This window comes from Poecilia reticulata, chromosome 15, assembly GCF_904066995.2.
Source record: "Poecilia reticulata chromosome 15, P_reticulata-male-v2, whole genome shotgun sequence".
Lineage (NCBI taxonomy): Eukaryota > Metazoa > Chordata > Actinopteri > Cyprinodontiformes > Poeciliidae > Poecilia > Poecilia reticulata.
In genome coordinates this window covers 13,464,159-13,476,696 of record NC_088844.1, presented here as the reverse complement: position 1 = coordinate 13,476,696, position 12,538 = coordinate 13,464,159, and the positions used below count along the sequence as shown (strand labels likewise).

The following is a 12,538-nucleotide window of genomic DNA, read 5'->3' as shown; positions in this document are numbered from 1 at the left end:
TTGCCCTCCTCACTCAAATCAAAAGGTTGGACATTTATGCATGAGTGACATCAACCCGGCAATTAAGTTGGCCATTTAAATGAGAGAAGGGCTTCCTCACCTCCTGTGTTTGTTTTTCCCCCCTCTTCTCTCTTCCTTTTTTTTTTTCCCTATTCCCCCCTCTGTTTGATGAGGGGAGAGGGTGAGCTCGAATTAGGGCGATGGGTCTTCCTTTGAGTGTCAGCCTAAAATGATCAGAGTAAAGATAAGAGGGTCTAGCAGCCCTCAAATCAGTCAAAGTGCCAAAGTCGGCCTTTTTCTCCTCAATTACCGGGTCTGTGAAGCCAGGGAGTAGAAGGCGCAGAGCCTGCTGCATTACTAAAGAGACAATCTATTTCCCCTTTGACCAGAGGGAGAGAAATCATTATGGCATGATTAGTAGCTTCGGCAGTGGGCGAGCATGGAGGTACTACAGGAGAACCGTATTAATTGCCTTAGACCGAGGCATGAGCGGGATTGTTTTAACGTTGATTTGAGGACCTGTATGACTAGCTGTCGGAGATAAAAGCCCGTGTCAGGTCTTAGTTATACTGGCAGACTTCGGGCGTACAGAATGAGAGGCTTGATGTCAAAAAGAGCTTCTGTGGCTGGCCCAGAAGTCTTTCTCTATATGCCTGTCGATGTCTTCCTCTTTGTCTTTCTTCACACTTCAGAGTTTTTCCTTTACGCCTCCCACTACCCCTCCCTCCACTCCCCCCCGCCTCTCCCTTCCCTCGCGTGGACTGCACCCCACCCCTTCCCACACTCCTGTTCTCTCCCTCCTCCAACTGATAGCTGCCTTGGCCGATTATTTCATCCAGTGCAGTCCACTGAGAGCCTCCTCTCTCGGCTTTGGAAGAGCTTTAATTAGCCATGTTAATATCCCCTTCATTGGCCTTAATATCACTCAACACCTTCCTCCATCTCGGCGGCCACCAGGGTCCCCCTGTCCTGTCAGAACAGCTGATTATTGAGAAGGATAGCTTTAATCAAACCTAATTGCAGTTCATTCTTTCCCTCTATCCCCCTTTGCCCTCCATTGCCAACATCTAATGGCAGCGACGACTTGATATCCCATTAAAAAACAATTAAACAACCTCCTTTTGTCTCTGTGCGTGCCAAAACACCAGCACAAACTTCTGTAGATATTTAAGAAGTACAGGAGAGAGAGGGGCCTTGTCTTAATTGCTCTCCTTTCCACCAAGGACCAATTTGCAGAGTACTCATGGAGAATCCTAACCAACTCAAATGTAATGAATGCTATAGTAGTGTGGACGGTGAAAATGAAGCCTCTTTCTTTCTTTTTTTTTTTTTTTTTAAGGGGAGAAATTGTACTTAATTGCCTTCATAAGATTAAGCATAAGGAGGTTCTTTGTAACAATGTGGACACTCAAACTTTTAGTTTTGCTTAGCGAGGAGCTGCATGGGAAGGCACTGAAGCATCCAGGAAAGAGACAAGACCAACTCTGAAAGTGATGTGTTTCTTTTATGAAGTGAATGCCTGGAAAATATATTCTGTCTCCAGCACTGACATAAATTGTCTCTCAATAGGTGATGCATGTGCATGCACATCCACACGCAAACCCACTCCAGCGCAAGCACACACACGCACACACGCAGACACGCACACATACAAATACGTGCATGCCGTATGAGAGGCGACAAATAAAAGTCGTATTTCAGGTCTGCTTTCCGCAGATGTCTGCTGCTCTACATTATGACTCTTCTGGGAAATAAAAACAGGGTCAGGGAATTAGAGTACATAATGGTCATTTTGATGATCAGCCAACAGATGCAACCCGAAAAAACACAGCGAACACAATCAAGTGAAACGCACTAATGACAAGTTAGGATTTTTAATTTTTTTTTTATTTATTTTTTTTTTAGATAGCCTTGCCACACACTGACAGGCTATCAGCATTCTGGCATGGTTTAAAACATCTTTTATTGATGTCGAAGCCAAAGCTCCTCGGATGTGGAGGGAAAATATTTTCTCACCTCCGCTCGCCCTCCTGGGTCCACGGTGGAGCGCAAAAGTATAGAAGTCTATCGAAGAACGCTTCTAAATGACCAGTGCATGTGTTAATGCGGCCAGGGTTAGAAGGGTCATTTCAGACTCTGATTTATGGCCTGGCTGGAATCCCAGTGGGCGAACGCAAAAGTCTTAAGTGTTGTGAAAGCGTCCTCGCAGGCCACACAAGTCACTGAATTTAGCTGAATGAAATGGCCACGCAATCCATGGTGCAATCTATGGTAATCCAGTAAGACACGGCGATTCGAAAGCCGAATCACTTTTACAAAGGCAACAATGGCATTGTATATAGTAATAATGGTGCAATGTGATGAAAAAATAAATACGACTGTGCTGTATTTCTATAATTGGAGAAACCGTAGGCACAATCAGCCGGGATCTGTGGTTGATTTCATTGTTTATTCTGCGTGTATGCTTTTTAACACAATGGCTTACAGCTGAGATAATTTCTCGCCGTCCTTTTCCCTCCCTAGTAAATTTTTCCCTCCTTAACTATTTTGCGTCGGGGAGGCTACATCTTGATACGTGCGACTCTAAATTTGCTTCCTTATCAATAAATCCAGCGAGAGAAGAGGGCAGCTTATGTGAACTAAACCAAGCCCAGATCTCACTCAGACGTGACATTTGTTCAGAGACGATTAGCCAGGTTGTAATTTGTGGCATAATTGCCTCACCCACCCACAAGTACATGGGTGTGTGTACGCATTAGGTGTGTGTGCCTGTGTGTGTGTGGCATTCTGCGGTCCCAGGAGTGTCCGCCTAATTGCCTGACAGGACTATAAGTTTTGTGGCGCGCTCTCACCTTGTTAGGTCCTTTATCCCTGATGCTCTTCAAACAAGACCTGGTCACAGGTGGGCCTCATTTGCTTCCCTATTGAACAGGGGAACTTTAATTGCACAGGGGGTGTCCTGGGATTAAAGAGGTGGGTGGAATATCAAGTGACTTCCTGTATGTTAGTGGCAGATGGGTGTTGGGGAAGACCTGTGAACTCAGGTGAGATCACAAAGAGGCTGAAGCTCCCGGGTTAGAGAAAAAAAAAAAAAAGAATGATAAAAATGAAAAATGTTGAGATGAATGTGTGAATGCAATCAGGTGTGCCTGGAGATTTTAATTTAAACATTCTGTCACTTTTTTTTTCCTTCATTCATTTTTTAACTTTGGGAACATAACTAATAGTTTTTTTTTTGCTATTCTCTGTTGCTCTTTTTCAGATTCTTCCTAAAGTTCTTTCTCAAGTGCAATCAGAACTGTCTGAAAAATGCAGGGAATCCACGAGACATGCGCAGATTCCAGGTGACTGAAACCTATTTCACACATACGCTCCATTTCTGTCACTGTCTTTCACTGTCTGTCTTCTTCCTTCCTTTTTTTTTTCAGACACACACACGCACAGGTGTAGAAATGTGCAGCTACAGCTGCTACTCTGCACTAACTCACCCTGACACAGATTCACATATGAACACATTCTTATTACTGGCACTAAAGGAGGCAAAAAATAAAAATAAAAATAGAGGAAGAAAGAGTGAAGGATTTTGTGTCGTGTGTGCCCTGGACAGAATATTTATTAGGGAATACCATCTGACACAAATAAGGATATAGGATTTAAGAGTGCCATCAATTGTGTTCCTGACAGCTTTCTGAGCCCCGGCGCACAGGGGAGGACGATACAACCACATGTAACAACAGTGTTAACTCAGGATCTGTCTGGCAGAGGAAATGCATACCTTCTTGCGCACTCGTATGCGCGGGCACGAACCACATATGGACGCACGCACATAAACGAGCGCATGTGTTTGCTTTCTTCATGTCCGTCTCTCGGTTTTAAGCCACATGTGCATATGCTCAATGCCAGTCATGCAATTCCAAGTACAGCCAGCGAAAGGAAAAGAAAAAGTACACAAGCGCAGAGTGATGTTGGATGTTTCTCTTAGCCTCTCACTTCTGATCTGTCAGAGAAGTAAAGACGAGCGGTGATTGACCCACTCCTGATCCATTTATCCAACCGTTCATCCATTCTGCCCCCGACATTTTCAACACAAACAGCCCACTAGGTCAAGGTGAGACAGCAAGAGTTAGTGTGATTTGTCCTATCAGGGTTTACTACAAACTACAAGAGGACGTCCGTGACTGGCAGCACTATTCAGTGATAGACACATGAGCCGGCATCCTCCAGGAGGAAGCCCAGACATGAAACAGACAAGACAGGGTGTCCCCTCCTGATGTCACCACCATCAGACCTCCCCTGCCTCCTCAAATCTTCCCTCAGGGTGAATGTGGACTGATGCGTGACAGCCACCATGGGTTTTCAGCTTTCTCGCATTCTGGTATCAAGAAGGAATTCAAGAACCAACTTTTCGCTTTTTCTTCTTTTTTTTGAAGTTTCTGAAATAATAGAATACTTTTTCCATCGTCGATTATGATGATCATAACTGTTAAGATGCCATTACCCCCTAATGGATTTCCCAGATGTTCCTGCATAGGTATTTCTCTGGCCAAAGTTGTGTATTTTACATGCCTTCGACTCTACTTATTACCCCCCAAAACCAGCTGGAGGCCAGAAAGGGCCCAATCCATCATCCTCTGCTTGGCCCAGCTCTGAACCTGCTCACAAGAATGGAGCTCTTTCACTTCCCCTTCTCCCTCCACCTTCCCTTTACACCCCCACCTTTCTCAAACCAACCCAAAAAAAAAGTACCCCCCTAAATTCCAGCGCCACACCGAGGTCACTTACCGGCGAAGCAAAACCTGAGAGGGGCTCTCTGTTTCCGGCTCAGAAAACACTTTGGCCATTCACATGCAGGTTTGCTTGTTTGGAGTGCGGTAGCCAAAAAACAACAACAAAAATAAGCGCTATAAAATATGGAGTGTGGTTTGAAATATGATCCTGGTAAAATGTTTGCTGAGTGATGGGGATGGCGTTTAATGACTCCGGTAATATTTTAAAAGGAAAGGGCCTACCGTATTCGGAGTTGGTGGAAAAGCTGATCAATATTTTTGAGTTTTAGTCATGATGGCAGTTCGGGATGTAGATAAATGGAAATTGTATTCCAGTCAATCTCTCTAAAACTAGGGCATTAAAAACAAAGGAAGGAGCAGCAAAAAATAATTGTAATGCAATATTTCCAAGGAGAACAATCACTTCAACAGGTTTGGCAGCACTTACAAAGGTACGCTCCTCACTGGGGAGCAGTCGCTCATTTTCTTCATGTATTAATCTATTTACTTAATTATATCCTACGTTGCCCGGAACTGCTTTACATTCTGTCACATTAAAACTACAAACTGTAATGCAATTTATTGCAGCTTAACGTGATAGACCAACACAAGTGCAAATCTGTGAGGAGGAAGAAGAGGGATGCGTAGCTTTTCTTTTTATAAACACATTATCTGAAAGGTTTGGCATACATTTTTATTAAGATGAGTAAATACTGTGGAAATCCACTTTCTTTTCACCGCAATCCCACCTGCTTTTTGTTAGAGGATTTTTAATAATTTATCTGTGCAAAATAACTCAAACTCCATTATATTGCATGGAAAATTCATCCGAGTAATTTTAATTTGATTTAGGTATGGACTTTAGGATATTTCTAATAATGATTATGCGTTGATCTAAACCACTCCAGTATGTCTCTGTCTGCATGTTTAGGGTCAACTCTGTCCCATAGCACAATGCTGCCATCAACATGCTTCACCCTGGGGACAACATATCTGCGTTGTATTCAAGGATATGTGGAGTTTTGATGGGTGGGAAAATATGCATCTTTTTCCATCCATTTCCCAACTACAAACTATGTTGTAGTTTTTCAAATGCAATCCTGTTAACACCTCATGGACTAGTAAAGCTAATTAGCTTCATACATGTTTTGATGAAAATAAAGCCAGGTTAGTGTATGAATAGTGCAAATATTGGTTGATACATGTATCTTTCATACTAAAGATACCATCAGAAGTGCTTTGATTCTTGGCCAGTAGTCGAAGTGTGGACTACATATGATTCATGGAAATGGATGCGCACAATGGTTAAACTCAATAAATAATTTTAACTCTGAGCCAAATTATGCAGCAAAAACTACATTTAGGATTACAGATGTAGTTAATAGCTAGTTGTTTTGGTGTGATGTATTTTAGCGACACTAGGCAACTAAGGAATAGTAATGATACTAATTTAATAAGGATTCAGGTGTAATTGTAGAAATGGTAATTTGTGTGGATGTATTTTAAAATGCAGCTTTTAATTAAAGGATTACTTCAGATTACAAAATATATTAATATAAATATAGATGTAAAAATAATTACTTAAAAGAGTACATAGACAGTAGAATAAAACCATATTTCAATGTTTAGCTGCACTTAAAACACTGCAGGTTGAACACCAATAACTTCAAAAATGTACATTTAAAAATAATTAATAATCCTGATTTCTTATTGTGAAAAGTGGCTAGAAGCTCATGGGATTGTGTGGCAATTTTTTTTTTTGCTGCATTTGAATCACTGTAGCTATAGCTGTTGAAAAACATCCATAGCTGGCTGGAATTATCATGTAACTCCAACCAACTCAATTTCAAAGTTTTGTTTGAGAAACAGCAGGATCAGCAAAATAATCAACATACCACGATTGAAAAGTTAGTTTCAGTACCTAAATGTCTAGTGGATTTAATTGTGTCATACAAACAACATACCAAATTTTACACCAGTGGTTAGTACAATGTTCACAATAATAACCCCAAATTAATTCAACATCTAACTGACAGCAAAAACAACATATTTTTTTTTTGTACAATTAGAACTGATTTCAGGCATTTAGGAGTCAAATCACACTTAGTTTGTGACTGTAATGTAACAAAATGGGAAAAGGGCTCAAGGCTCCATGTCTTTATCTGTATGCAATACATTTTTCGAAGCCTGAATGTTTATCTTGTATCTTGCTAAACCACGTCTCACTTTCACTCCTCTCGCAGGTTGTCGTATCGACGACCGTCAACGTGGACGGCCATGTCTTGGCCGTTTCCGACAACATGTTCGTACACAACAATTCCAAGCATGGGCGAAGGGCTCGCAGACTCGACCCTTCAGAAGGTACGCCTCCTTATCTGGAAAATGGTAGGCACATTTTTACATCTTATAATTTGCTACGCTGCTTTTTTCCTATTAGTTTTTTTTTTCTCCTTTTTCCATTTTTTAGATCACACACCTATAGCTCCTTTCACATCCGTAGAATCAATAGTTCCTCCATCATCTTTTTTTTTTTTTTTTTTTTTTTTTTTACTTTTTGAGTTGCTTCTGGCTTCCATCCCAACTTCTGTTATGCATTGACGGGAACTACTATGCATTAGTTTTTTTTATCATTTTTGCACTGCGAATGACAACTAATTCAAAAATGTTACGCTACTTCTACTCTGGTAATGCACCTACATTTGTCCTAAAAGCCACAGTGAAACATGATCAAATTGCTGAAGAATTTGGCTGTAAGGTCAATTTCCTGCCGTTGGGGTTCTGTAGATTTAGCCAAGAGAGAGTCGAAACGGGGGGAGGAAGGAGAAAGACAGAAAGAGAGAAGGGGGGGAGAGGGAGGTCGAATGATTCTGTGTGTGTGTGTGTGTGTGCGTGTGTGTGTGTGTGTGCGTGTGTGCGTGTGCGTGTGTGTGTGTGTGGGTGGAGGGGTGGGGTGGCCTATGAGCAAAACAGAACTTACTGTTTTTCTTCCAACTGATTCCATATGATAGACTGATTGCCTTCTCAGCCAAAAGGGAGAAAAGAAGGACCACCAAACCATGGGAAATCCGAAAAGTAAAATGTGCTATGTGTAACCTTACGACCCCCGTGGCCTTCGCTTACGGAAAGCAGCTAACCCGCAGCTGAAATACTGTTAAAAAGAGCAGGGGGAACCTGACTTTCATGCGATTGCTTAGATTTAAATTGTGAGGGCCAATTACGGCAAGGCAAACAGTTTATATATGCCACGTACTAAAAACAAGCTTCTCTGCACATTAATGGGCATTAATGGTTCTGTCACCAAAAGCAAATGTAATGTTTAATACAACGACGAATACAAAAAAAAAAAAACAACAAAAAGAAAAAAACATAGCAGACAATTAATATATCTCGGTGCTCTGTAGTCCTAGTGGGGGAAAAGCTAATCTATTTGTTTTTGTCTTTATTAATGACTCCTCTACTGGAGAACAAAATCAAATAATTAAAGTCCTGCCCGGAGCACCAAAGTCATTATGTTCGCTGACGTTCTGTTTGTGTGTTTCACATTTATGACACGATAGGTGTGGATCGCCTAGCAACCAGTTTCTTAATGAGGAGAGCAATTAAAGAGGTTGAGCCCTTGCCTCCGTGTTCCCCTGCTCCCACGAGACCTTCTGTGTGTTGTGTGTGGTGTGTGTATGCGTGTGTGTGTGGGTTCTTTACAGGTTACCCCAACCCATCCTTTATTCTCCTCTTCATCGCACTCTTCAAAGCGGCAGAGTGACGCCCCGTAAAGCAAGAAAAGAAGCAATTGTCAACCGCCCAGTTGAACATGTCTTTGTCTAATAACTTTAATACACCTTCCCTCTTCTTTAGAAGTTGAGATCTGGGTTTTTTTTTTTTCCTCCCCGGCTCAGCTCTACAACAAACTAATTTATCATGCATCAACAGCGATGGCTCACTTTGTTTTGAGTCACCTTTAACAAACAGAGATGTGGCACGGGAGGAGAGGGAAAAAAATAATAAAATAAAAACAAGAGGCGGTTTTATAAAATGTAACTCCAGCCATGTCCTCCACAGCGGCTCTGACAACTCGAAGGCAAACAGACAGGCAGCGTGCTTTAAATTAGCAACACATTCTTCCTCTGGAGTTCACAGGGCGAGAGGCTTTCAGCCTTTGTGGCTGTCTGACTGGCTGAAGCAGGGAGGCATCCTTTCCCAGCGCAGCTCAGGCTCAAGAAGTGCTGCCCCCTATTGGCACTCAGAGGGGATCGCACCCAGATGACAGTCTGAATCTCGCCATGTGACATTTTTGTTCACTTGTGTGCTCTGTCACACAACAAGCATATTATGCATTCAGACATGAATGTGCTTTGAGGCCGGCTGTCACTCAAACATGTATGGATTCAGGCTCAAAGGTGCATAAACATGCTCACAAATAGCTGAGTCTTTCACACACATCACCTCCCCCCACCCCCACCTCCAAACACACACACACACACACACACACAACAAATACAAAAATGCTCTCACTCACTCACCCACACACTCATACACACACAAACATAGACATACACTCATGCGCGCACGTTCCTTAGCTCAGTTTCACCATTATAGAGCCCCAGACAATATAGGAGACTTAGCATAGGGCCTGCAGCGCCTGACTCATTTGCATGCCAAGTGGCTGTAATGCTGTTAGGGTTTATGCAATAAAGACAAGCGAATCCAGACCGCCGGGCCTAAGAGGACGAAAAAAGAAGGAGGGAAAAGAGGATGGGAGGAAAAGGAATAAGAGAAGGAGAGAGACTGAGGGTGAGACAGCGAGAAAGAGAGACAGAAGAGAGAGTCAAAGGGAACAGATGGCCCAGGGAGAGGTAAAAGGTATAATCCCATCAGCTGCACTATCAACCGACCATCTGGACATCCCACAGCACAATTACAACACATTTCAGCAGGCAGAACAAAGGACGGCTTCACAGGGCCACATCAGACCTGTTTGAGTGTCACAAAACCAGAGCCAGAAGCTCCTCCGCTCAGATCTCGAATCGGCTTTGACGTCCTCCACGGCTAACGCTAAACTGAGAAGAAGGAAAAAAAAAAAAAAAAGTTGAAAACGGGTTGCAAAGTTGCAGCATGTGGTTGTTTAAAATCATAAAATTATTTAGATTCAATTTAAGGCGATAACTGGCCCTTGATTTGTTTTACTTTCCGTCCTAAAGTTTGTAAAGACTAAGTAAAGCAGCAGAACATTGCAAACTCCTCCGTCCACTTCAACTGATGTCTATCATCTGCCGGGCTGGGTGGGAGGGGGGCACACTGTGCGTGTCTGTCATCAGATCGCCTGTGCTGACTGTGTAATCCACTTTGCCACGGTCCCCATTCAGCACATGCTCCCCGCTCTGACTGTGCATTGAGACATATGCAAATTTTCAGGCAGAAGGGTGGACGGCTTAGGGCCTCAGTCACTGCCTCTCCATGAGTCCTTCTGCGCGTGGGAGTGAGGCATGGGGCTGGGGATGTGTGGATGCAGAGAAGGGTGTGATAGATGGGATTTCCGAGGCGGTGTTTGTCTATTCTCGTGTCCGTGTGCGTGTGTGTGTGTGCGTAACTAAGCGCAGCCCGTCATAGGTTTCAGGCAGCAGCTGCCCCCCTCTCCTCCCCCCCACATCCCCACCCAACAGTCACCATCACCATCAGGCACCCTTCTAGCCCCCTCCTCCTTCCTGCCCCTCCTTCCCTCTCTTCGTTCTCTCTCATCCCCAAAGTCAATTTGTTTACAGTAATTTTGAAGGGTGAATTATTTGCTGTAATCGTCCGCACTGATGAAGGTCAGGCCCTTAGAGGGGGCCCCGGCATGCCCATGGAGGGTTGGTCCTCTTTCAGACGCTCCGCTTCGCAATTAAGGAAAGCAAATGTCACTCCTCCAGGCCTCACAAATGAAAATCTGTACGAGGTGATTAGCATGAAGTCAACAGCGCCTGTTAAAGTCAGATTCCCTGTAGTACCAATGTGTGTGTGCGCACTTTATGGGCAGAGAGAGAGAGCAAACATGACCTGAACAGACCCAACAGTAAGGCAAACAAAGGGAGATGTCTTGTCTGAGGTGATCCATACAACAATGGCTGACTGTGATTTACTTACTGGATGGAGGGGATAAAGGAGGTTTTAGAGGTGTGCTTGCAGTGGGAGGAGAGTAAGGAAAAAAGAAAAGAACAGAAAGAGAACTTGCAGGAATAGTTGCACACATTTTGAGGAGCGGGAAAAACATGCGCATTTCACGCCGTATTATAAGATATTGATGAAAATAGATTAAATTTGATATTGCTATTTTATGGCAAGCTGTCATGCTATTTCTGTTGTAAACATGGTGTTTTGCCGAACACCATATTAAGGCAATGCATCAAGTGACAGCGAAAGTGAAGCATAAGATCACTCAAATTAGATTATAATAACAACTCCCACTGTTGATGAATGGCGGAGCTGCACAGCAGAAGTCATGCCAGATGAAAAGCATTGTAATAAACAATGTGAAATGGATTGAATCGATCACAAAAAGAAAACAAAAAAAAAAATCTTATACTGAATAATTCATGAGCGCATTTCACGATATGAAACCTGAAACTACACGCAGTGTGCCTTCGCTGTATTGTAGAACAAAGGTAATGAAATAACATGAAGCAGCAAAGCTTTAGCTTGTCATTTCCACTTCTTGACTCATTTAAGATGTGTTCAGCTTTAAAATTTTACTGTACATGTCCGTGCATGCTTAATCAATTCTGATGGCTACATTTGCCCTGACACATAATTTGCTCCATCAAATCATTTTCCTGGGGAGCCTGGGCGTTTAGCCTTTGTGAAGTGGACCATTTGAAGGGTCTGCTTAACTACACCACTCCACCGGGCTGATAAATGATTTTGATTCTCGTGCCTTAAAGGACAAATCCATCATTTTTTTTTTTTTTTTTCTGGGGGCAATTTCCATGATATGTCTTTGTGGGAAAAGACACGCAGGGCTGAACGTAGAGGTGATTCAGTAACGTGTCTGAGAGAAAAGAGACATGTGCTGGAGTGTCAAAGCCTGGGTGCTGAATTTGCTCTTCTCTTTGTCTTGGATAAGCAGCCACCCCATGCATCAAGGCCATCAGCCCCAGTGAGGGATGGACCACAGGAGGAGCCACCGTCATCATCATCGGGGACAACTTTTTCGATGGTCTACAAGTCGTGTTCGGCACTATGCTTGTATGGAGTGAGGTACGATAAAGCATTTGTTAAAGAAATACTTCAGGATTTGCTCTCATCAGTCAGTCTTGGATGCTGAAACTAGTCCGAAAGCATGCTTTCAAACTGGATTAAACAAACATAGGCTTAGCACCACAGTGATGATTATATACATAGCTCTAAAAAGTGGTACGCCTCCAATAGTCCTCCGCTGAGAAACGTACTGAGAAACAACAGGTAAAACAAAACTGGCTTAAAATGAATCAAACAGTGGTTTGTTGAAAACAAAGTAATATATATATTTTTACCTTTTACACCACTTCACTTTTAAAACAGTTACTTTGATGGAAAGTTTTGTTGAACATGCTCTGTTCTTAGTCAATGTTTCGCACAGGAAGGTCATTTTTGGTGCACCACCTTCCACCTCCATGTACAAAGAAATCATAAGCCTTTTGTGTAAAATAAACACCAAATGCAATTGTGGCCATGATTTCAAGGCTCATGAAATAACATCTGCATGAACAGCTTTGAGATTGGAGTTAATTTCGGACTAGCAGTCGGCTTCAGCTTCCAGGATC

At 42.8% G+C, this 12,538-nt stretch overlaps 1 protein-coding gene across 6 annotated transcripts in view; it reads left to right on the top strand.

Moving 5' to 3' along the window:
• Positions 1-12,538, top strand: part of LOC103476771 (EBF transcription factor 3) — an 87,578-nt gene that overhangs the window by 48,611 nt on the left and 26,429 nt on the right. For 2 of the 6 annotated variants that reach the window (XM_008429336.3, XM_008429339.3), the window contains exons 7-9: positions 3,263-3,344; positions 7,010-7,127; positions 11,863-11,993. In XM_008429336.3, the coding sequence (XP_008427558.1) occupies positions 3,263-3,344; positions 7,010-7,127; positions 11,863-11,993 (331 nt within the window). Of the gene's footprint in view, positions 1-3,262; positions 3,345-7,009; positions 7,152-11,859; positions 11,994-12,538 lie in introns of all 6 variants that reach the window. The other 4 variants (XM_008429335.3, XM_008429338.3, XM_081616605.1 and 1 more) reach the window with 2 other exon arrangements.